This window comes from Biomphalaria glabrata, chromosome 13 (assembly GCF_947242115.1).
Source record: "Biomphalaria glabrata chromosome 13, xgBioGlab47.1, whole genome shotgun sequence".
Classification (NCBI taxonomy): Eukaryota; Metazoa; Mollusca; class Gastropoda; family Planorbidae; genus Biomphalaria; species Biomphalaria glabrata.
Genome location: NC_074723.1, coordinates 22,113,271 through 22,139,963, shown reverse-complemented (window position 1 = coordinate 22,139,963; position 26,693 = coordinate 22,113,271). Strand labels below are relative to the sequence as shown.

General features: G+C 37.5%; 3 protein-coding genes across 8 annotated transcripts in view; 1 reads left to right on the top strand and 2 right to left on the bottom strand.

Annotated features, from left to right (window-relative positions):
• Nucleotides 1–26,693, top strand: part of LOC106057400 (rap1 GTPase-activating protein 1-like) — a 508,422-nt gene that overhangs the window by 192,022 nt on the left and 289,707 nt on the right. The gene's annotated exons all lie outside the window — the stretch shown is intronic.
• On the bottom strand, nt 12,324–18,077 carry LOC129922288 (latent-transforming growth factor beta-binding protein 4-like). Its single transcript, XM_056007694.1, has 2 exons — nt 17,761–18,077; nt 12,324–14,787 (listed from the first exon to the last, which is right to left on the bottom strand). Exons 1-2 carry the CDS (start codon nt 17,810–17,812, stop codon nt 12,524–12,526), a joined length of 2,316 nt encoding a protein of 771 aa, XP_055863669.1. The 5' UTR covers nt 17,813–18,077; the 3' UTR covers nt 12,324–12,523.
• LOC129922289 (fibrillin-3-like) lies at nt 18,155–25,130 on the bottom strand. Its single transcript, XM_056007695.1, has 2 exons — nt 23,955–25,130; nt 18,155–22,286 (listed from the first exon to the last, which is right to left on the bottom strand). The coding sequence occupies exons 1-2, from the start codon at nt 23,995–23,997 to the stop codon at nt 20,026–20,028; spliced, it is 2,304 nt and encodes a 767-aa protein (XP_055863670.1). The 5' UTR covers nt 23,998–25,130; the 3' UTR covers nt 18,155–20,025.

The window sequence follows — 26,693 nt, the reverse complement described above, 5'->3', positions numbered from 1 at the left end:
ACAGACACTGCTTGAGTAAAAACTAGGTGGACAGACACTGCTTGAGTGGAAACTAGGTGGACAGACACTGCTTGGGTAAAAACTAGGTGGACAGACACTGCTTGAGTGGAAACTAGGTGGACAGACACTGCTTGGGTAAAAACTAGGTGGACAGACACTGTTTGGGTAAAAACTATGTGGACAGACACTGTTTGGGTAAAAACTAGTGGACAGACACTGCTTGGGTAAAAACTAGGTGGACAGACACTGTTTGGGTAAAAACTAGGTGGACAGACACTGTTTGGGTAAAAACTAGGTAGACTGACACTGCTTGGGTAAAAACTAGGTGGACAGACACTGCTTGGGTAAAAACTAGGTGGACTGACACTGCTTGAGTGGAAACTAGGTGGACTGACACTGTTTGGGTAAAAACTAGGTAGACTGACACTGCTTGGGTAAAAACTAGGTGGACTGACACTGCTTGAGTGGAAACTAGGTGGACAGACACTGCTTGGGTGGAAACTAGGTGGACAGACACTGCTTGGGTGGAAACTAGGTGGACAGACACTGCTTGGGTGGAAACTAGGTGGACAGACACTGTTTGGGTAAAAACTAGTTGGACTGACAACGCTTGGGTAAAAACTAGGTGGACTGACACTGCTTGAGTGGAAACTATGTGGACAGACACTGCTTGGGTGGAAACTAGGTGGACAGACACTGCTTGGGTGGAAACTAGGTGGACAGACACTGCTTGGGTGGAAACTAGGTGGACAGACACTGTTTGGGTAAAAACTAGTTGGACTGTCACCGCTTGGGTAAAAACTAGGTGGACTGACACCGCTTGGGTAAAAACTAGGTGCACAGACACCGCCTGGGTAAAAACTAGGTGGACAGACACTGTTTGGGTAAAAACTAGGAAGACTGACACTGCTTGGGTAAAAACTAGGTGGACTGACACTGCTTGATTGGAAACTAGGTGGACAGACACTGCTTGGGTGGAAACTAGGTGGACAGACACTGCTTGGGTGGAAACTAGGTGGACAGACACTGCTTGGGTGAAAACTAGGTGGACAGACACTGCTTGGGTAAAAACTAGGTGGACAGACACTGCTTGAGTGGAAACTAGGTGGACAGACACTGTTTGGGTAAAAACTATGTGGACAGACACTGTTTGGGTAAAAACTAGTGGACAGACACTGCTTGGGTAAAAACTAGGTTGACAGACACTGTTTGGGTAAAAACTAGGTGGACAGACACTGTTTGGGTAAAAACTAGGAAGACTGACACTGTTTGGGTAAAAACTAGGTGTACAGACACCGCTTGGGTAAAAACTAGGAAGACTGACACTGTTTTGGTAAAAACTAGGTGGACAGACACTGCTTGGGTAAAAACTAGGTAGACTGACACTGCTTGGGTAAAAACTAGGTGGTCAGACACTGCTTGGATAAAAACTAGATGGACTGACACTGCTTGGGTAAAAACTAGGTGTACAGACACCGCCTGGGTAAAAACTAGGTGGACTGACACTGCTTGAGTGGAAACTAGGTGGACAGACACTGCTTGAGTAAAAACTAGGTGGACAGACACTGCTTGGGTAAAAACTAGGTGGACAGACACTGCTTGGGTAAAAACTAGGTGGACAGACACTGCTTGAGTGGAAACTAGGTGGACAGACACTGCTTGGGTAAAAACTAGGTGTACAGACACCGCTTGGGTAAAAACTAGGTGGACAGACACCGCCTGGGTAAAAACTAGGTGGACTGATACTGCTTGAGTGGAAACTAGGTGGACAGACACTGTTTGAGTGGAAACTAGGTGGACAGACACTGCTTGAGTAAAAACTAGGTGGACAGACACTGCTTGAGTGGAAACTAGGTGGACAGACACTGCTTGGGTAAAAACTAGGTGGACAGACACTGCTTGAGTGGAAACTAGGTGGACAGACACTGCTTGGGTAAAACCTAGGTGGACAGACACTGTTTGGGTAAAAACTATGTGGACAGACACTGTTTGGGTAAAAACTAGTGGACAGACACTGCTTGGGTAAAAACTAGGTGGACAGACACTGTTTGGGTAAAAACTAGGTGGACAGACACTGTTTGGGTAAAAACTAGGTAGACTGACACTGCTTGGGTAAAAACTAGGTGGACAGACACTGCTTGGGTAAAAACTAGGTGGACTGACACTGCTTGAGTGGAAACTAGGTGGACTGACACTGTTTGGGTAAAAACTAGGTAGACTGACACTGCTTGGGTAAAAACTAGGTGGACTGACACTGCTTGAGTGGAAACTAGGTGGACAGACACTGCTTGGGTGGAAACTAGGTGGACAGACACTGCTTGGGTGGAAACTAGGTGGACAGACACTGCTTGGGTGGAAACTAGGTGGACAGACACTGTTTGGGTAAAAACTAGTTGGACTGACAACGCTTGGGTAAAAACTAGGTGGACTGACACTGCTTGAGTGGAAACTAGGTGGACAGACACTGCTTGGGTGGAAACTAGGTGGACAGACACTGCTTGGGTGGAAACTAGGTGGACAGACACTGCTTGGGTGGAAACTAGGTGGACAGACACTGTTTGGGTAAAAACTAGTTGGACTGTCACCGCTTGGGTAAAAACTAGGTGGACTGACACCGCTTGGGTAAAAACTAGGTGCACAGACACCGCCTGGGTAAAAACTAGGTGGACAGACACTGTTTGGGTAAAAACTAGGAAGACTGACACTGCTTGGGTAAAAACTAGGTGGACTGACACTGCTTGAGTGGAAACTAGGTGGACAGACACTGCTTGGGTGGAAACTAGGTGGACAGACACTGCTTGGGTGGAAACTAGGTGGACAGACACTGCTTGGGTGAAAACTAGGTGGACAGACACTGTTTGGGTAAAAACTAGTTGGACTGACACCACTTGGGTAAAAACTAGGTGGACTGACACCGCTTGGGTAAAAACTAGGTGGACAGACACCGCCTGGGTAAAAACTAGGTGGACAGACACTGTTTGGGTAAAAACTAGGAAGACTGACACTGCTTGGGTAAAAACTAGGTGAACTGACACTGTTTGGGTAAAAACTAGGAAGACTGACACTGTTTGGGTAAAAACTAGGTGGACTGACACTGCTTGGGTAAAAACTAGGAAGACTGACACTGTTTTGGTAAAAACTAGGTGGACAGACACTGCTTGGGTAAAAACTAGGTAGACTGACACTGCTTGGGTAAAAACTAGGTGGACTGACACTGCTTGGGTAAAAACTAGGTGGACAGACACTGTTTGGGTAAAAACTAGGTGGACAGACATTGCTTGGGTAAAAACTAGGTAGACTGACTCTGCTTGGGTAAAAACTAGGTGGACTGACACTGCTTGGGTAAAAACTAGGTGGACAGACACTGTTTGGGTAAAAACTAGGTGGACAGACACTGTTTGGGTAAAAACTAGGTGGACAGATACTGCTTCGGTAAAAACTAGGTAGACTGACACTGCTTGGGTAAAAACTAGGTGGACACGAATCTCAATGACCGACGGACTTAATATTTTTCAAATAATTTCAGTTAACCATTAGAAAATTATATTTTCATACTAGCAACCCTTCGGTTAGTAAGCCAATCCCTTTATAGCTATACGCATCCCCCCATACACATTTCTCAAATACATAATATGACAAACATATATATATATACTTGCCATATTTTACCCGCGGCCCGCTGGTCTTATTTTGCGTATCACTGTCGATATAGTCACTGAGAATGTTTTGGAAACATTCGAAACAATAATGTTATAAGTATAGCGAATGCGTGAATGTAAAAATAGCATGAATGGAGCTATCTAAATAGCTAACCGACCTAAAGTCATTTTTTAAAACAAAAATATTTGCTTGTAGGCCTACATATATTTCATTAAAATATGAAATTAATAGACTTTATTTTGTATATCCATGTGTTAAAGTATAAAGTAGATCCGTCATCTTTGAATTAGATCTAGAGTTAAATATTGGCTTGGATAGATTTCGTTCTGCGCGTGCGTGGAGCCTTCGCTCTGCGCATGCGTGACCTTTTTTGTAAGATGTATGCGACTCATGAATGGAACTATTAAAATGTATGTCATCCCGATTTCTCAGCTAAAGCGAACGAATGTATGAAAAATGCTTTAGAATAACAAATTTGAATGTTAATTTAATTAAAATATGAAATGACTATAATTAGTATGTTCGTGTCTTAAAGTATAAAACTATCTTTACGAAGAGAAGTTCTATCATCTTAGAGTTGAAATAGACCTTGGAATAGAGAGAAGTGTTATATTTCGGTCTTTTCTCATACAAGAATGTACGTCCGGACTTCTAAAGTCGCAGATATAAGGGACGAATTTATGTAAAAGTGCTTTTGAAACACAAATTTGAAGGTTAATTTTATTAAATATTAAAATTAATAGACTATATTTTGTATTTTCATGTGTGAAAGTAAAAAACTATCCGTGCAAAGTGTAGTTTTAAAAATTAGATATTGATCTATATCCTTTCGATCTAAACATGTTAAACATGGCTTAGATCCATGAAATAGTAATATTTTCATAGAGTTGTCTACTTTTTTTTGAGGGTCTTAAGTTTATTTTAGGACTACTATACATACGTCACGGTTACAGTTAGTACCCAAGGAACATTTATGCCAAGGTTTATCAAGATTGGTCGAACGGTTTTGGTTTCTATGCTTTCTGCTTTATATTATAAAATGTGTCTGTGTGTGTGTGCGTATGCATAATTAATTTTTATTACATTCTGACACTTCATTCTTTCGGAAGACGTTTATTGTACCCTAGAATAGGTTTTTCCTGGAGTTGGTGGAAAAAATGTATACTCACAGCTCTTGCCAGCAAGGGGTCTGGGGTATCGCTGTGAGCACTATTTCCGGTATTAAAAGCCAACAAATGCATATTCTGAGTTATCTACAGTGAATTATCCTGCTATTAAAAAGTTTTATTTCAAAAACATAATCAGCTATTCTTACTGACTTAGATCCTCTCGCGTCGTTCAGCGCATTGGGCGGCAAGCTGCTTTCACAAAAATCTGCCACTGGCAATGTCTAAAGCCTCTTACTACCTGCTCTGAGGACCTCCATGAAAGTGTAGCGCCAAGTTGTACTAGGATGTCCCTGTCATAACCTTACTAAGGGGTCGACTCCCAGTTCAGCATAAGATTTCTTTGATTGAGACTCAGTCTCTATAACTTAGCAATCTTAGTTAAACCACATTTAGTCTTTTTCAAATTAGGCAGATGATTATTCACTTCACTTTATTTGTAACCTCTCTTGACTTCGTTCTTGGAATTAGGTGACCGTAGTTTTCTTTAGATTTTATATCGAATAGTGAATTTTTATAGTCAAAATCATCTGTTGGGGGGTTTTAAACTAAAAAAGTACAATAGTTTGCTTTAGAATAATATTGAAGAGAGAGGTTTTCAACCTCAAAACTCTATGTAGGGTGATTTTAAACTCAAAACTATCTGGTGGGATTTTAAACTTTAAGAAAAAGCCCCGCTGGAGAGGGGTTTTAAACACAAAACTAATCTTAGCTACGCTCGTAGAATTTATCTGGTGACTGATGAATGGATAGACATATATTGAAGAAGGGGCTTTATCGTTAATTTCGGAGGGGTTTTAAAATCAAAATCTTCCTTATCTATGCTCTTGGAATATGGGGATTGTCGTTTGCATTTTGTTTTGTTTTATAGAAGACGGGGATTTAACAGCAAAAACCACTAATACGGGGGGGGGGGGGGGGGTTAAACTCAAAACCCCCTTTGCTGCGCTGGTTTAGTATTAAAATCTCTCCTGAAATAAACAAAACAAAGTAAAAATGTTTTCACTAAACTCTGACCCCCCTCCCCCACAAAAGGGGTGGGGGGTTCATTTCGGAAAGGGGGGTTCAATTTAAAAAAAAGAGAGAAAAAAAGTAAAATAATTATTTATGTTGTTCTTCTATATATCCACTATGCAATAAACAAACAGTTTAATAATGTCATATTAAAAATATTTACTGTGAAACACTTTTGGATTTCACAATGACAACATTTGAGTTTAGAACAACTTATTGTCACATAGTAATTCCTAAATGGAAACCCGGAAGATCTTTAGCGTCTCCTTATTCACATAACTGAAAATATAACTTAACGTAAGATCACAAACCCTAGGCATCTGTGGCTATTTAGAATAATAAATAATACATAGAAAAATTTAGGATTTTTTTTTTAAATCTAGGAGTCTTCTTGCCTTTTAAGTAATTGTTGTATTTGTTTTACAATTCGTGAAAAGCCTCCAGGGAACAGTAACAAAAAAAAAAGCGATGGGAAGACAAAATAGAATAAGAGATTCTATCAGGGGAAAAGACAGAGAGGAATAGAGAAAGACGGTCAACAGATCTCGTGTGGTACCCCCAACTGTCCAACAGATTAAGGGATAGGTGATGGTATACGTGAAAAGCCTTCTGGAGCCATTTACTTCCATCTGTATCTGATCGTCACGTCTGTCCAATGAACACTGTTATTAGCATTTAGACCTGTTGGAATTGCATCTCATTATAATAGTTTTATTAAGGATATCTAATATAACAAAGGATTTGTCTAGAATGCAGGATATCAACAATACCGGTAGCACATACAGTTTTTTTTTAGAACATCATAATCATAGTCATAATGGATGTAAGTTTAACAAAAAAAAACAAAAAAAAAAAAACAGCGCACTTTGACCTTCGAGTCCAAACACTATGTAAATGTAAAGGTCTGTATCAAATTCAATGTGGTAAAGAAACCATTTCACTCTTCGGTATCTTACTCTATTGAAATAATTTACTATGAAATTTTAACTTGACTTAATTTGTGCAAGATTTTTAAGTGATTACAAGAACACAAGGAAAAACTAATTATTAATAGAAAATATCCCCCCCCCAAAAAAAAAAACAATATTAGTTTGAAACGAATAGAAAGTGATAAATCTAAACATTTAACTTTCTGTAATTATTTAGTTTGAACGTGCTATCTATGAACTAATATTAAATCAGAAGGAAATAATTTTTAAAATAAAGTGAAACAGAAGTTCAATGACTTAATCTCACCTGGAAATACTCCCAAACACAAGTTCAATGACTAAATCTTACCTGCAAATATTTCCAAACAGACGTCCAGTGGCTAACTGACTGTGCTATATATGTGTGTGTGTTTATGTTTGAGCGTGTGTGTACATTCGATTGACAAACACAAGTTCCTATTTACTTTGATACTGAGTAAGAAATATTGTCCAATACTTATGCAAATGTAACTTCATTTAATAAAGAAGAAATTAAAAGCAATTTAATGATGACATATAAATATTAGTTACTCTTATTCATACAGAGGTGAGTCACATTAACAAGATGTTGAATTAAAGAATACACTTCAAACAAAGGCTGTTTTTGAGTCCAATAGCTTCGTTGACTAAAAGTGTAAGCTAATGTTAATGCGATTCTCCAAGAGTCATGTACACAGACATGTAGCAGTGTCTCTGGTAACCAAGGGGAAGCACTTTAGCTGTGACCTATCTATAACATATCTCGTGCCAATCTAAAGCGTCAGGAATGTTACAAACGATTCTTTACATTCATTGAAATGTTTTACATACAGGGTCGATGTTGTCTTTTCAGGTCAAACTGTTTGTCTTTCTAACTTATTGAGTTCTACAAAGAAATAACTAGAAACATCGATAGCCAATGTTTCTTTTATCCCAGTAATTAGCGTGTTTGCGATTGGGTCAATACTACATTAATTATTGTATTCTTCTTTAAACGATTCCACTAATTATACGTCATTGATTGATACAAGATCAATAAGTAACTAAATGGTCCAGTGAAGTCTATACATTTTTTATAGCCCATTATACTAGGTTACTTGTTCTACCGCAGTGCTATTTGTTACAACTCTTTTGTATTGATCTTCATAAGTAACAATGTAGAAATCAGACAATGGCCACAGCACCAATAAAGCACGAGAAAAATTCTTTTCTATAAACGCATTTAAAATATAATTACCTTCTTGGTATCTTGATGAAAAGTTCTCCGGAATCTTAATACCTGGAATCTTCGGGCCGTGACAGTGCCTTTACATTAGGATAATAATTAGAATACTAAATGTTAAATGGCAAAAAAATAACCCCAGATACAGAAGTCCTTTGAAGCATTTACACAATCCAGATGTAGTCCCAACTGCGAAGGGCAGGACACATCTGCAGAATAGAATCTCACCGCATCCCTAAACGACTGCTGGCCAATTAAGAGAAAGAAGGAGCTCATAAAGTGGACAAAGAAAACGCTTCAGGGAAGAAGACATCCTCAAAGCTTCTCTGAATGTCTTCAGCATTAACCCAGCCACCTATCTGCAGGGTCTGTTGGCTCCGCTGTCATCTCTGCATCTGTAGTGAATCTGGAGATATCTCAGGCACTAAGCAGATATCTTTGGCTTTCTTGATGGCGGTTTATATTCGAGAAGACTTCTTTGGTTTTGTCCTGTTGTTCTGAGAGAAGCACTGTCTGTGTCTAACGTCATTGTCAGCGAATACATTATGTACAGTCTAGACATGGACTAACTACTCGGCCAAGGCAATTATAGCTGCCTTGTGGTGGCTAGCATTCAGAACTGTGTTCAGGCAAGGATTCGTGAAAACTATCCTAAAGCAGCTTTTGTCCCTTGAGCGTCTAGCAAACGTAAACTTGTTATTAATGACCGGAATGACGTTTCCAATATACGTAATGCCGTTAGTGTCTTCAAGAGGATAATCAATTTCTTCCGTAACAGTCCCAAGCGAGAGCGTTGGTACTAAATTTACTTTGTGTGAGACACAATGGTCTGCTAAGTACGAATTCATTGGCACTTTCAGTCACGACTTTGATAAGATCTTGGATTGTTTGGCGGTTGTTAAAAAAACGGCTACTGGTGGAGCCAGACAAACTCTATTTGTGTAATCAGTACTGTACTTTCCTATAGCCAACATGTAGGACCAAACTGCTGGTAAACTACTCAAATGTAACCAATAAAACTTCAAGAAACTAAATAACACTTTATTTATAATATAAACAAAATCAACTTGTGATCAAATGAAATTAATGTAGTAGACTTTAGTAATAATATCTTTAAACAAAATCTAACTCACTACAGTAACACAATCTTTTAGTCTTACGTTCTGGAGTAGTCTCCCCTAACTCAGGGGTCGGCAACCTTTAGAGTCGGAAGAGCCAAAAATTACAATTAACTAAATTGCAACGTTTCTAAAGAGCCACAAGAGTTTTTTTCTTCCGAACATTTCGTTAAACTGACGTCTGGTAGAGTGCTTTCGTCAAGATGCTGTTAAAAATCTTGATTAACAAATTCATGACCTCAACTATTTCGCCCGCAAATGTTTGGACACAAAGCGCTACTTGGTATATTATTCATTGAAACGTTAAAATTTCATGGTTTAATTTTGCGCCAAAGAATCGTATTTGTCCCTTTTTTTTTCCTTTCATACTTCAGGCTCCATCAGTTGCTAATGAAACAATTTTTTTCTATCGATTTTATTGTCTTGAATGTATTTTCGCACGACATTAGCTCTATCTTTTCCTCTGGTTTGTCACGAGAGCGTTAGCAATCCTAGAAGTTCTTCTTTTCGAACTTGGGAACACATATACCTGACAAAAAGGCCAACTTGTGCCGTGTCTGTTATGTCGTAAGACTCATCTCTATCAAATAATAAGGCAGAAGAAAATTGTATATCTTCCACCTGCAAATATGTTACATTCCAAGACATGAAGAGGGGTGCGCTGAAAAGCGAGTACAAGTGGCTGAGAGATAGAATCAAATCAGAACAATTTTTAAAAGTTTTTTTTTTCAATAAAATAAATCATATTTGCGCATGGAACTAATGAGCCGCAGCTTAACATCCATGTGGCTCGTTATCCGCAGGTTGCCGACCCCTGCCCTAACTAATACCAAGTAACGACAATGCCACATATGTTGCATCATTCACAACCAATCGCTAACCTCTTCCCACCGTCACCTTAGAAACACACACACACACACACTCCCTGACTAGTGCCGCTGCTCCTCATGTACATTTCTGATTTGTCTTTTTAATTTCGTCAATCCTTCGAGTGTACTCATTTGTTCCTACAGACTTACTTACATGTGTCAATCCTTCGAGTGTACTCATTTGTTCCTACAGACTTACTTACATGTGTCAATCCTTCGAGTGTACTCATTTGTTCCTACAGACTTACTTACATGTGTCAATCCTTCGAGTGTACTCATTTGTTCCTACAGACTTACTTACATGTGTCAATCCTTCGAGTGTACTCATTTGTTCCTACATACTTACTTACATGTGTCAATCCTTCGAGTGTACTCATTTGTTCCAACAGACTAACTGACATGTGTCAATCCTTCGAGTGTTCTCATTTGTTCCTACAGACTTACTTACATGTGTCAATCCTTCGAGTGTTCTCATTTGTTCCTACAGACTTACTTATATGTGTCAATCCTTCGAGTGTACTCATTTGTTCCTACAGACTTACTTACATGTGTCAATCATTCAAGTGTACTCATTTGTTCCTACAGACTTACTTACATGTGTCAATCCTTCGAGTGTACTCATTTGTTCCAACAGACTTACTGACATGTGTCAATCCTTCGAGTGTTCTCATTTGTTCCTACAGACTTACTTACATGTGTCAATCCTTCGAGTGTTCTCATTTGTTCCTACAGACTTACTTATATGTGTCAATCCTTCGAGTGTACTCATTTGTTCCTAGAGACTTACTTACATGTGTCAATCATTCAAGTGTACTCATTTGTTCCTACAGACTTACTTACATGTGTCAATCCTTCGAGTGTACTCATTTGTTCCTACAGACTTACTTCCATGTGTCAATCCTTCGAGTGTACTCATTTGTTCCTACAGACTTACTTATATGTGTCAATCCTTCGAGTGTACTCATTTGTTCCTACAGACTTACTTACATGTGTCAATCCTTCGAGAGTACTCATTTGTTCCTACAGACTTACTTACATGTGTCAATCCTTCGAGTGTTCTCATTTGTTCCTACAGACTTACTTACATGTGTCAATCTAGTCATGCATGTTAATCAGTTTCTTAAACTATGATAGGTTGTTGGTTTTCCTGGCTGATTCAGGCAACCCATGCCATTCTTTAATGGCACTAGGAAAGAAAGAGCACTTTTACGGATTTGTCCTAGCCAATGGAATATGTAATGTTTCTCTATATTTGTGTCTTTGTGAGTATTTTACTAAGTTTTGCTTTTCAGTTTGTTACTTCAGTATGAGTTCAGTGTTGTATGTATTTTTGCTACTTTGTTATAAATCTCACTGCTCAATGCGTTTGTTTTAGTTTCTTTATGTATTCTTGAGTTGAGGGGTCCCGAAACAGAGGATGCATATTCTATTATTGGCCTAACTAAAGTTAAATAGCATTTTAGTTTTCTTGTTTGATTTGTTTAAAATTTCATCAGTATCTGGATTCTTGAACCAGTTACTCAGATTTTGCAGTCTGTCCAGCCTAACATAGTGGCCGCTCAGCATCACATCAGCAGTCTCATTGACATAATCAAAAACCAACGTGGCCATGCCGGGAACACCTCAGGGATGGCATCCGCAGTAAGGTGAGACTGCTGGCATGCAAACCTAGTATTAAGTTGATGCTGCCGAGAACTTGAAGTCGACTGATACGGATAAGCTTAACCATGTATATAGTGAATAGTTTGTTCACCTGTTTTGTTATTGTTGTTCTATTTCATGGAACAGGTGTTTACAGTGCACTTTATTATGAACAATCCTGCGGGCGCCCATGCACCATACTGTCTACATTTCTTTAATATATTTGAAAACAAACTTATTTATTGGACACTAGATTATTATTTAGAAGAGAGAAATAGTGTGGCAAGGTTGTATTGTAAGATTGTTTATTAGTTATTTTAAAACTCAAATAAAATTAAGAAGTTTCCATTCGTATTAAAATAACTTTATAGTTCTAGAAAGGGAAAAACGTAGATTGTAGAGACTATATAAATAGATGCATTAACTGTTTCGGACCTCAGTTACTATTGTAAACGTATTGAAATTAAATTGGACATTTGTGAAGTGTGTTTATCATCATACCGATTCCAGGTTCTACAATAAAAATGTTATATTTATTTTATCTGCATTTCTGTTTGAGTTTACACTTGGACTTAGTATCTCCGACATAATGGTGTTGTTTGAGTGATCAAATATTGTCCTGAAAAGGGGAATTGAACAAAATTAAATTATTATAAGCTAAACTACAAATCTACACAAACACATCGTCACACTGCCCGTAAAAACCTTCTGAATTGGATTTTTACTTTACTTTTAAATTTTATTTTCAACATAGACAGTGCATTGTGGACCTATAATAAATGAGTTTCAAATAGTTTTTTTATTAAATGAAGAAGCTTGGTTTGGATTGTTTCAAAATGTATGTATTGCCCAGGAACAACATTACTGAATCACTAAAAAACAGTTATCACAGTCTGTCTGTATGTGATCCTCTTGCTAAGAGCATGTGACTTACAAAACTTATAAGATCCAACAGTACTACAGATCCAAACACAAATGTAAGCATCACAATCCCGACATAGCCAATAACATTGCTCGCAGGTCGGTCGTCGGGTTGGCATGTAAGTAGCAACTTTGTAGAGAGTAGATTGACCTCCTGGACTTGAATGTCTTTGCTTAATGTTTCAAGCTGCTCCTTAAGTTGTTGTGTCGTCACGTTTGTTATTTCTTTACGACCATAACAACGGCAAGGGCATTGAGAGTACGCTCCCTTTTTGTTGCATGAGTGTTTATTTTCTGAAAGGTGGTAACCCTGAGGACATGAGCAGAAGTATGAGCCTGGGGTGTTGTTGCAATAGAATTCACACAGGCTGGAGTTGAGACTGCATTCGTCTATGTCGTAACAAGTTGTATTGTCAGTAGAGTTAAGTCCATATCCGGTTTGACAAGTACACAAGTACGAGCCATTGGTATTTAGACACAAGTGATCGCACAGCTTACAATCTTGTACATTTACTTGGCAGGCTGATATGTTTGAATCTGGGGCAACATCACAAGTTTGGTTGCAGCTCTGGGATGCTTCTAGGCATTCATCAACGTCATTGCATGCAGATATATTTAAAGTGTCAAGGATGAAGCCTTCGTCACATTGGCAGACATAAGAGCCAATCGTGTTGACGCACCTATGACCACATGTTATATTATGACATTCATCGACGTCCAAGCAGGTTATATTATCTGCGTCAGGGATATAACCTGGACCACAGGCACACCTGTAGCTGCCAATTGTGTTGATGCATATATCAGAGCATCTATAGGTGTATTCCTCACACTCATCGATGTCCAGGCATGTAGTCAGGTTTTCTGATAACCGATAACCATCATCACACCAACACGTGTAGCTGCCTTCTGTGTTATTGCAATGATGTGAGCAGTTGTTCTTTGAGGTGTTCTCACATTCGTTAACGTCAGAGCAGTTCTGGTTAATAGCATAGAACCCATGAGGACATCCACATAGGTAACCGCCGGGAATGTTTCTGCAAATGTCACTGCATATAGAGCTATTTTGTAAGCATTCATCAATATCAGAGCAAGAAGTATTATCCGGCTGCAAATTGTATCCATACAGGCAAGTACATAAGTAAGACCCGTCTGTATTGGTGCAATTGTGTTGGCACACGCTGCTTTTACACTCATCAATGTCTGTGCAGTTTATTCCGTTGCTCTGCAATGTGTACCCTGGGAAACATCTACACACAAAGCTCGTGTTTGTATGTACACAATCATGCTGGCAAGGAGATGAGGCACACTCATCAATCTGGGTGCAGTTGAGTCTATTTAAAGATAAAGTCCATCCAGTTTCGCAGCTGCATAAAAATGATCCATTCGTATTGGTACAGGTCTGTTGGCATGGCTTGGCGCCAATGTTACATTCATTAATATCTAGGCATTGTCCGCTGTCCGAGGCCATGTAACCAACACTACAGCTGCAATTATATGAGCCTATGACATTCACACAGACTTGTTGACACGTATGATTTCCCAGACTACATTCATCAATGTCCACACACAAGTAACTTCCACTCAGTTTGTAGCCTGTGTTACACGTACAGCTGTAAGAGCCCACTGTGTTCTGACAAGCTCCTTCACATAAAGATGTATTAAGCTCACATTCATTCACATCTACGCACGATGTGTTAGCTGCGTAGAATTGAAAACCTGGTAAACAAGTTAGGTTTGTTATAGTCTCTCCGCAACTCAAATAGCAGCCCAGCGCATGCGCAGGGCATACAGGTATCGCTTTACAAAGGTAAGCAAACTTATTTGAACAGTCCATATCCGCTAAGCCTCTCGGTTTTAGCCTCATCCGTGCGCAACACTTTTTTTTTGACCTAGAAGTGCACTCACCATCGGGTTGTCCACTCGCCCACACAGAGTTGTTAAATTTCTGTTTTTTCCAATAAAAGACATAGTTGGAGTTGACAGCAGTGGCGTTGAACGTAATCCAGGTCTGCTTCTCTTGGCTGGCGTTGACAATTATCTTCTGAAACGCTGTCAGGTATTCAGCGTTGTCGTCAAAAAAGGCAAGAGCGGCTCCAATTTTGAGGCAATTGTTTACAGCGTCGTCAAAAGTGAAAGAAGTTTGCAAAGAATGACAGTAAATCCTGTCGCTTATATTGAACATGTTATAGTCTGATGAGGACACATAGTAGTTGATGTTTAACAATGAACCTATTTATTAGGGGAAAAAAAAGACAATTAGTTTTAAATATGTGATATTGTCACATACACTGTATCTATATTTAGCCCAAGGTCTGCCAGCCAGAATTTTAGCTATCTCGGGAATTTCCATCAGGCAACAAAATTATGTTTTGAAATAAATGTGATTGGTTTGAAATATTAATTATTGTACATTGAGCTGCATTTATTGGTCAGATTTTAACCAAGCGACAAAAAGATATTTAGTCACATGGCAAAACGCCCAAAGCTCTGTAAGCTTCGAGATATTACCGCCAGTGTCGTGCGGAACGTGTTAGATATAAGATGTACTAAAGTCTCGTGTTATAACTCAAGGAAGAAGACATATTATTGTGTAGATCATTTATTTAATAGAATATACACGTTCTATTTCAGGGATGCCCGACCTAATTCGGCCCGCGGGCCTTTATAATTTCCTACACTCGTCTCGCGGGCCACATGAACGAAAAGTTATAAAATGAAATGAAATTGTTCTGAAACTATTTCGGTAGAAACCTATGGATTTAATAATTAATTAATAGGTTATTTGACAATTATATTTTTTTTACGCGATAAACACAATCATTATCTCTGTACTTAAATGTGAGCAACACCGGCTCATTTTGTGGCCTCTTTTTGATAAATCTCCATGGATCCTCCAATATCTAAGAATAGTTTAACATTTTTTTTTCGCGGCTCAAACCTAGAATGCCACCATATTAATTTTATAATGCTGTTTTTATGTTGTTGTTTTATCAAACAGGCACACTTTCTTTATAAAATAAATATGTTGGCTTATTATTATGCTCATAAACACACAAATGTTAAAGATCATGATACCAATCCATCAGAGAAAAAGTGAGGGCCCAAACGTAGGTAAAGATACATTTTTTCAACTTTTTTTTTTGTTTGGAAGGTAGATTTCTACACTTAGTGCCGACATTGCGGCGGGCCGGATGGAACCACGTCGCGGGCCGGATATGGCCCGCGGGCCGTAGTTTGGGCATCACTGTTCTATTCTATTCAAGTACATTTAACCATTGTAATTATTTGTGAATAGCTTTTCCAAGTTTTGAATTAAAGTATTTGTTTTAGACGAAGAGAAGTTTCTTCATTGAATATTAATAATAATATACTTAGTTCGTCTTGTCAACTAGTAACTTCTAGATGATCCTCTTATCAACTGGCAACTTCTAGATGATCATCTTATCAACTAGCAACTTCTAAACGATCATCTTATCAACTGACGATTTCTAAATCCTCGGCAAATTACGATCATTGATTGTGCTGTTCAGATTAAGATAATCTTCAACGTGACATCTAACATCATAAAAGATCGTGACATTGGCACCATTGATGATCGTAACATATATATATATATATAAGTCAGGACTATGTGAGATGTTATAGTTTGGGTTATAAGTCATGGACCGTATGGCTCCCTTGTAGAAGTCAGTTAAGAGAAACTGTTTGTATTCAAAAAGATTTCATTGTATCTTTCTGTTTGTTTTCCAAGCAAGGGTATTTGTGTTTAGGGAAGATGTTGTATTTTAAAAGCCCATCTCTTATGTTGTCCATAGCATAAAATGAATGAGATAATAATGATACCTTCTAATAACAACCGTTCTTAATCATGGAAGTAAAGGAATTAATTTGCTTTTCTTAGTGGGCCTGGTGACCGAGTGGTAAAGCTGTTGGCTTCCGAACAAAGGGATGGCAGGTTCAAATCTCGGCGAAGACTGGGATTTAGAATTTCTTGATTTAAAGGGGTCACTGAATACACCTAACTCTAATGGGTACCTGAAATACATTGGGGAAAAAAATAGAATTGGTTATGTTTTGTGCTGGCCACACAACACCATCGTTAACCATTACCATGGAAACAGATGACCTTGATTTAAGGTTATGTCATTTTTTTTAAATGCTATCACTTTGAAACAGAAACATATCAAACATAAAATAAAGTTAAACTTTTCGTTTCTAAAAATCAATCCTTCATTTTCCATTCTTCTGTTTAAAAACTTAATGTTTGCGAAACCAATGTGTTTACATATCTCTTGTGACATTGAAGCCTACATTACGAGAAGTGACATTATCAAACCCAGCAAAAGTACTTTACCTAAAGCCAAAAAACTGTTACCTTGTAATGTATATTAGAAATTATTTAGAAATATCTCAAACACACGTACATCGTAGCCTTTAATTGTTGAAAAATGTAAAATTTAATAATTGCACTTTATTAGTTTTTAAAAAAAAATACATTATACTTAATATCAGGGTTCTTTCCTTTGCATAAAGTATTAATGTAGTTTTTTAATTATATTGTTTTATAGATTATGATTCAATAAATGAATAGTTGAAATTATTCGTTCTTAAATAGGAGTAATACTTTTCACGGACGGTTATATAGTATATGTACAAGAAATTTAAAAAATGCAATGCATAGACATTTTCCGAAGAGAGTTAGTTTAGTAACATAAATGTCAATCTGACTGGAGCCGATCTTTCCAAATTCAAATATTGTCAGCGCTGTTAAGTGAGGAAAAAAACTATAAAACCTATACTGTTTAAGTATAGTTACTTATATGACAAATTATCTGAAACTCCACTTGTTAATGAAGTAAATCATTAAAATACCCAGAGACGCAAAAAACTTTTCCATATTTCAGCACCAATTCGTTAAACAAACTCTTTCTTTGCTAGTACCATTATATGAAGAAACGGGTACCTTGAATCAGCCGTGTAAGCCAAAGACTTGTGGAGATTTAACACATGGACACAAGTAGGACGTAGACATACAATATCCCTTTGTACAAGAACGTCCATGCATTATAAGATAAGATATTTGATGCTTGAATGTGTTCATCTTATTGACCGTTGATGAAATGTGCAGAAAGTCATCACAGAGTAAACAAATTGTTAACTAAATGTTAATGGCGCAAAAAAAATAAAAAGACCTCTTCCTACCTGCCCAGAACAGGAAGCAAAGTCCACAAAGTTGTGTATTCATTGTAAACATGACATTCGAGAAGCTGCTAAAGTTTTGGCTCCTGCTGCAGTATAAACTTAGATTAGACGTTAGAGATTCAGTAAAGCTCTATACACTTATTCATATTGGCGTAATACATTTACTGATATTAGCAAATTCACTAATATCATGACTCGATATCTGGCCCGTCGTGTGTTCTGCGTTGCGGGCAGTCGTCTCTATGATCCCGAGTTCAAGTCCTTCTCGCTACCAACTGCTGTCCTCCTGCTGAGGATTAAGGCTAGGATATAATCTAATCTAAAAACGTCCAAAACACATAACAAATACAAAGAAAACGAAAACAACATACTTGACATCTAGAAAATCGTTCAGGTATTTTTTTTTTGGATTAAACAGTGCTTATTTTTTTTTTTAGTAAAACTTAATCACAGAAATCTTTTTTGTTTACACGATTATATATTTACACAAACATTTTATTTATCAGTATTTCCGTATTCTATACATCGAATGTACCGACACTCTCATATTTGGATTTGATTTTTTGTGCACTATACCTCAAACATGTGTTGTACGTAACAATAAGCACTTAAAGTAATGTAATTTTAAATATAATGTAATTTTCATGAGAGCATTTGAATAAATCAAACGCAAGGAAGAAACAAGATGTCAATGGCAACACTTAATTGAATATAGCAACATAAGACATGAAATGAACTTCAAAGGAATGCAAAGGATATAACAATTAATTCCCTATGTTCAGGTGACACTTTGAGTTTCACTTAGGTATAGTCTAATTGTATAAACCAGGTCAGGACATTTCCACGCCACTTCGTGCTTTTATATCAACACACAGTTTGCATAGATGTGAGACTTTGTGATCGGTTTCTATGGAAACGAACGGAAGCTCTAAAAAAAATACCGTAACGAAATTCACCTCCTGTGTTTAAATTTTACTTTTCAATGTGTAGGAATCCGTTATAAACAATGCTAAGATGTAACTCTTGTTTTAGCGTGTTCTGTATTCACTTCCAAGAAGAATTTCAGACGTTCTAAGTGAGCACGACACATTTTGTCATCATCTTGCACTTTTAAAGTCGGCAGGAGTTGTACTTCATTGGTTGATGCTGAGATCAATCATTCATTAAATAACCTGCTGTAGAGTATATACCTTTTTCTTTCCACAGTCTATATGTGTGACGTCTTAATTGAAGTGTTCTCTCTATTTGTTATAGCGTCATGTAATTCGATCTTATTAATTATTATGGATGAAATAAATTCAATTCATCAATGAATGTAATGAGCGGAAAAAATGGTTTTTCTATGTACATAACTAAAACCTTTATTTCTTCCCACACCATTGTCTCGCTAAAAATCTTTTAGTATTATTTAACAATACGTAGCCATTGTAAATGTTTTTATTTCAATTCATGACTTAACACGAGTTAATGTATTTGTTTAGATGTGGAAATGGCGAGCTCTTTAAGTTTACTATACAAAGAGAAGTAACAATAACAATGTCATGCCTTAACGTCGACTATTACCCCTATTGTTTGAACAGTGTATCGCTATGCTCAATGCTCAGTCAGTCCCTGGTCAATAGAAAGTGTTTCTTTTACTCTTTTCACTCTTCCCCCCCCCCCACCTCTATCTCTCTCGTTGACTGTAATAAATAAACAGCATGCTTACAAAAGAGTTACTTGAAACTATTTTAAGATTATCCAGTTCGGAACTAGAGGAACGATTTGATGACATGCTCACGACAGCTACCAATTCCTATTCTTCTATTCTCAAGAGCCTTATAGAAAGATCGTGTAACGTCCATTAGTATGATAAGTATATCGTGTAACGTCCATTTATATGCTCTGTATAACGCGTATGTCCATTAGTAATGTCAGTATATGTTCCATTTTCTTGTCTTTGTTTGGGTGATTTTTTTTTAAATTAAGAACTTTGTATCTGAGACGATAGTTACATCAAACGTCTTTTCCAACACCATAAATATTCTTGTTTGGCATTTCAAATATTTAAAATTGTCTAGAAATAAATTGTCAAGGTGTGCTTACGTTATACTGGCTTTGTTTTTCTTTATTTGTCACATATTTGTGACGCTAAAATAGTTTCTTATCTCTACTTGATAGCTCCTCAAAGGCCCTGGTTTTTAATGAAGTAGCTTGGCGTTTTGTATGTTTCAAAATGTATGTATCGACCAGGAACAACATTACTGAATCACTAAAAAACAGTTATCACAGTCTGTCTGTATGTGATCCTCTTGCAAAGAGCATGTGCCTTAATAAACGTATAAGATCCAACACTACTACAGATCCAAACACAAATGTAAGCATCACAATCCCGACATAGCCAATAACATTGCTCGCAGGTCGGTCGTCGGGTTGGCATGTAAGTAGCAACTTTGTAGAGAGTAGATTGACCTCCTGGACTTGAATGTCTTTGCTTAATGTTTCAAGCTGCTCCTTAAGTTGTTGTGTCGTCACGTTTGTTATTTCTTTACGACCATAACAACGGCAAGGGCATTGAGAGTACGCTCCCTTTTTGTTGCATGAGTGTTTATTTTCTGAAAGGTGGTAACCCTGAGGACATGAGCAGAAGTATGAGCCTGGGGTGTTGTTGCAATAGAATTCACACAGGCTGGAGTTGAGACTGCATTCGTCTATGTCGTAACAAGTTGTATTGTCAGTAGAGTTAAGTCCATATCCGGTTTGACAAGTACACAAGTACGAGCCATTGGTATTTAGACACAAGTGATCGCACAGCTTACAATCTTGTACATTTACTTGGCAGGCTGATATGTTTGAATCTGGGGCAACATCGCATGTTTGGTTGCAGAACTGGGATGCTTCTAGGCATTCATCAACGTCATTGCACGAGGACATATCCAAACTGTCAAGGTTGAAGCCTTCGTCACACTTGCAGACAAAAGAGCCAATCGTGTTGATACAGCTATGCCCACATGTTATATTCTGACATTCATCGACGTCAAGGCAGGTTATATTATCTGCGTCAGGGATATAACCTGGACCACAGGCACACCTGTAGCTGCCTATTGTGTTGATGCATATATCTGAGCATCTATAGGTGTATTCCAGACATTCATCTATGTCCAGGCATGTAGTCAGGTTTTCTGATAACCGATAACCATCGTCGCACCAACACGTGTAGCTGCCGGGTGTATTATTGCAATGATGTGAGCAGTTATTTTTTAAAGTGTTTTCACATTCATCAATGTCGGAGCAGTTTTGGTTTACAACGCGGAACCCGTCAAGGCATCCGCAGAGGTAACCGCCGGGAGTGTTTCTGCAAATGTCACTGCATAGGGATATATTGTTTGAACACTCATCGATGTCAGAGCAAGAAGTATTATCCGGCTGCAAATTGTATCCATAAAGGCAAGTACATATGTAAGACCCGTCTGTATTGGTGCAATTGTGTTGGCACACGCTGCTTTTACACTCATTGACGTCTGTGCAGTTTATTCCGTTGCTATGCAATGTGTACCCTGGATAACAGCTACACACAAAGCTCTTATTTGTACGTACACACTCATGCTGGCAAGGAGAGGAGACACACTCATCATTCAAGGTGCAGTTGCGTCTATTTAAAGACAAAGTCCATCCGGTTTCGCAGCTGCATAAAAATGATCCATTCGTATTGGTACAGGTCTGTTGGCATGGCTTGGCACCAATGCTACATTCATTAATATCAAGGCATTGTCCGCTGTCCGAGGCCATGTAACCAACACTACAGCTGCAATGATATGAGCCTATGACATTCACACAGACTTGTTGACACGTATGATTTCCCAGACTACATTCATCAATGTCCACACACAAGTAACTTCCACTCAGTTTGTAGCCTGTGTTACACGTACAGCGGTAGGAGCCCACTGTGTTCTGACACGTTCCTTGACATAAAGATGTATTTTGTTCACATTCATTCACATCTACGCACGATGTGTTAGCTGCGTAGAATTGAAATCCTGGTAAACAAGTTAGGTTTGTTATAGTCTCACCGCAACTCAAATAGCAGCCCAGCGCATGCGCAGGGCATACAGGTATCGCTTTACAAAGGTAAGCAAACTTATTTGAACAGTCCTTGTCCGCTAAGCCTCTCGGTTTTAGCCTCATCCGTGCGCAGCACTTAGTTTTAGTGCTAGTACACTGATCACTGGGTTCACCGCTTGCCCACACAGAGTCGTTAAATTTTTGTTTTTTCCAATAAAAGACATATTTGGAGTTGACAGCAGTGGCGTTGAACGTAATCCAGGTCTGTTTCTCTTGGCTGGCGTTGACAATTATCTTCTGAAACGCTGTCAAGTATTCAGCGTTGTCGTCAAAAAAGGCAAGAGCGGCTCCAATTTTGAGGCAATTGTTTACAGCGTCGTCAAAAGTGAAAGAAGTTTGCAAAGAATGACAGTAAATCCTGCCGCTAATGTTGAACTTCTTATAGTCTAATGACGACACATAGTAGTTGGTGTTAAGCCATGAACCTATTTATTGGGAAAAAAAGATAATTTATTAAAAATGTTATGTACGCATGTCAGGATTGTGTGAGAAGTTACAGTAGATGTTATAGGTTATATCATAGGTTTCCATACATCGAGGCTAAACCATACATAATAAGCTTTTTAGTGTTTCTGGTGCTCAGAATAAAGGAATTTTGTATAAGCTTCTAAGTTTCTTTTTAGCGTTCGATAATAAATTGTGTGCCTTTTAGCAACGTACTTTCATAGTTTGTAAGCACATCCGTTTGTAGCTTTAATTTTGTTTGTAACATCAAAGTTTAAGTTTAAAGTCCTTGACATAATTTACTTTGTTATGAAAATGTCCAAAAACGTATTGGCTCTAGATCGAAAGCAGTAAATAATTTAATTTGTATTCTACTAATTCTAAGAAAATTATGTATCTCCCTTACTGTTGGCTTACGAAGCAAGGAGTACTGTATTCATATTCCCAATTATGTTCTATTTTGAATTTGAAAAGCCCATCCCCAAATAACAACCTCTCTTCCTAATGGAAATAAAGGGCATCTTTCCTTCGCTCGACTATAATTTCAACTTTCACTTGACATGGGGGGCATTCTTATTCAGAATACTCAAGATCATTGCGATAGACTTATACTAAATACTGCCTACGACTAGCTACCACACTTCATGCTTTTGGTCTCGAAATATTAAAGTGTAATTGCCGATAACTATCAGTGTTCATACTCTAAAAGTCATACATCTTTTGTTCTACTCTACGAATTCATTCGTTCTATTGTTTAATTTACTTTTTTTTTCATTATTCTTTGTGGGCACAATGATAAAACTCGAATACACGAGTTCAGTTTGTATTGACCGCAGCACGGACACATTCTCCCCCCACCTCCTCATATGACCTCACACGTCAACAAAAGAGATTGGACGAAATATACACTGTACACATGCAGTTTATAAAATAATAACACAAAATTAATATAATATTGATATAATACACAATGCAAAATGGCTAGACTGTCAGAAGATGTTGAAGTTGATTGGTCATGGACTCTCTCTTTCTCTAGAACTAACTTGTACCATTTCAATCTTATCTCTTAATTTGGTTAAAAATTAACGTATTGTTTTATATTTATAAATTTACTTATACAAATTGTGACATTTGTCTCTCTCTCTCAATTAGAGCCAATAAGGGGGCATACTACGGCGCCCCGGTTTTATTTCGGTTTAAAAGTATGACAAATAATTCTATTACTAAATCTCGTTATAGGTAACGTACTCTTTGAATAAGGAAGTCAAATTTAAGTCGTATACTTCTTTTCATAGCAAAACACCGTGTCCATGTATTTATACATTTTCAAACCAAGACAAAACTACTTTTCCTTAAGCTTGTCAATTAAATACGAAAATTACTGAAAGATTCACTCATCGTTAGCTTCGATGTAAGAAAAAAAATTAACTTAATCATGGTATTTGTTCTTTACATACAGCATGCTACGTAATTTAAAACATTATTTTCTTTGCACAAAGTATAAGGCTAATTGAGAATATACTCGACAATTACGAATGGAAAGTATTCACCAAAGTACAAAAGTAAGACCATTCGTTGACGATTGAATTTCATATGGGTATGAACACAAATGTTAATGTCGCAAAAGAAATAAAAAGTCCTCTTCCTACCTGCCCAGAACAGAAAGCCAAGTCCACAAAGTTGTGTAGTCATTGTAAACTTGACATTTGAGGAGAAACTAAAGTTTTGGCTCCAGCTGCAGTAGAAGTTCAGATGAGACGTTAGACATTCATTAGAGCTCTATACAATTATTAGAATTAACTTCATATACTTGCCCACATTAACATCATATACCTACTCGTATTAACATTATATACTTGCTCGTATTAAAATCATATACTTACTCATATTAATTAAATACACTTAATGATATTAGCTTAATACACTATTTAATATCATGCCTCTATATCTGGATGGTCGTGTTTTCTGCAGAAGTCACGGGGGTGCCGAGTTCTAGTCCTTACGGCTGCGATCTTCTGTCCCCCTGCTTTAAATCTGAGCTAAGATACACACATCTAATCTTACTTCTGGAAAACACTTCTAAGACACAGATCACATTTTACATTTGATAAAATCGTTCAACTTTTTAATTTGTACCTGAACTGCGTTTACGTTTCTTTGGGGCTCGGTGAAAGTTCATGGCAGTTATCCGCCTTGCTGTTTACACTTATGGTTAGAGAGTTGAGTCAAATGTTTCGCTAAATAAAACTTCCTTATTCTATACACCGGATCAACGAACACTCCAGCTATTTATGACTATGCCTCTACGTGTGGTACTCCCCTGTGTTAGAGTCATATTTGGTCGAGCTTGTGCTGTAGTTAACAACAACACTAAAAGAAAAGGTGTCTTAGAATGGCTTCAGAAAATGTTCTAAATCTTCACAAAAGTGTCACTGAATTTTATTGTAGCATTTGAAATAGTCAGCAGTAATTTTTAAAATTCAACAAAAAGTTAATATTTGGCAACACCTAATTGATTGAACATACGATTCTTTAAACAGAAATGAACTTTAAATGAATACTAGGGATCTAGCAGGTAATAACATATGTTCAGGTTACACTTGTCTTTTCAACTTAGTTAACGTCTAACTTTATAAACCAAGTCAGTACACTACTAGCACATAATGCCACGTCATTTCGTTCTTTTATACAGGCAAGGGGCTTTGCTTTGTTATAGGTTACTATGGAAACAAACGGAAGCTCTCAAAAATGACATTAGTAATTCATCTTCTTATTAAAATTGTACCTTTGTATTGATGGGAAATCTACGTCAACACCCAAGGAGTTTATCAAACGTTACAAGTGAGCACTTCCTATACCATTTTGTCCTCGTCCTGTTCTCTGAAAGTTGGCAGGAGTTGGATTTTATTGGTTGATGCCTAGATCAATAATTAATGACCTGGTGTGGACTATACAATTTCATTTTAATAGCTTATTTTGTGTGGCGTCTTTATTGAAGCGTTCTCTTTGGTGTGGCTTCGGTGTATTGATTATCAAACCTTGAAAAGCTGAAATAAACATAATTCACTAATTCATTCAATAAACAGGACAATGTATTTCTCTGTGCTTACTAACAAGTTTACTTCTATTACTTTCTTCGAAGACCTTTGCCAGCATCAATTTAAAGTATTGAAGGCATTAAAAATGTTTTCCTAGAACTTATTACTCGACAAGAGTAAAGTTTTTTGATGGTTGTACAATTGCAATGTATAAATGTTTACTAGACAAAGGGAGGCTACAAGAGTATTTCAGTCCTTAACATCAAGCAGTACTAGACAAAGGGGAGTAACACAAATATCTCATTTGTTAAATTCGAGCAGCATTTATCGCTATGCTCAATCCTTAGTCCGTCCTGGTCCATGTGGAAAGGATACACGAGAGAATGTCTTCTTGTTGACTACAGATGAACACGAGATCATGCTGAAATATATGGTCTCTAGTCTACTTCATTAGATAGTGATGTGAAGTCAGCGATGTGAAGTCAGTGATGTGAAGTCAGCGATGTGAAGTCAGTGATGTGAAGTCAATGATGTGAAGTCAGTGCAGTGATGTGAAGTCAGTGATGTGAAGTCAATGATGTGAAGTCAGCGATGTGAAGTCAGTGATGTGAAGTCAGTGATGTGAAGTCAGTGATGTGAAGTCAATGATGTGAAGTCGGGGATGTGAAGTCAATGATGTGAAGTCGGTGATGTGAAGTCAGAGATGTGAAGTCAGTGATGTGAAGTCAGCGATGTGAAGTCAATGATGTGAAGTCAGTGATGTGAAGTCAGCGATGTGAAGTCAGTGATGTGAAGTCGGTGATGTGAAGTCAATGATGTGAAGTCAGTGATATGGTCAGTCATGTGAAGTCAGTGATGTGAAGTCAGTGATATGAAGTCTATGCACAAAGTTCGCTAATTATTAAAAATGTATAAAAAAATAATTTTTTTTCTATATCAAAAATAATATCAAACGGTAAAAACACGCACACACACACAATAACATTGATCGTATGTGTGTTTATTTATGCGTTATCTCAACCTAGATGAGGATTTTGTTCAAAGAATGAAGTCAGTACGTTGCGCAAATCTATGGACTAATAAAATGGTTGAAAATGTCAATTTTGATTTCATTACAAATGCTGCTCAATTAGAATTTAAATTACTCTTAATGTGTCGTTATTATAAACAACTCAAAATATTAAAAATATTACTAAAATAATTTTAAAAAATACCTTTGAAGAGACCTATTAGGTACAAACTACAACGTAAACCAAACAAGAGAGTCCCACTCAAAATTTATCTTTCAGGAGAGTGAAGTATCTCCACAATGTGTGTCAACATAGTGTTTTATGTCTCAGGAAAAAATGG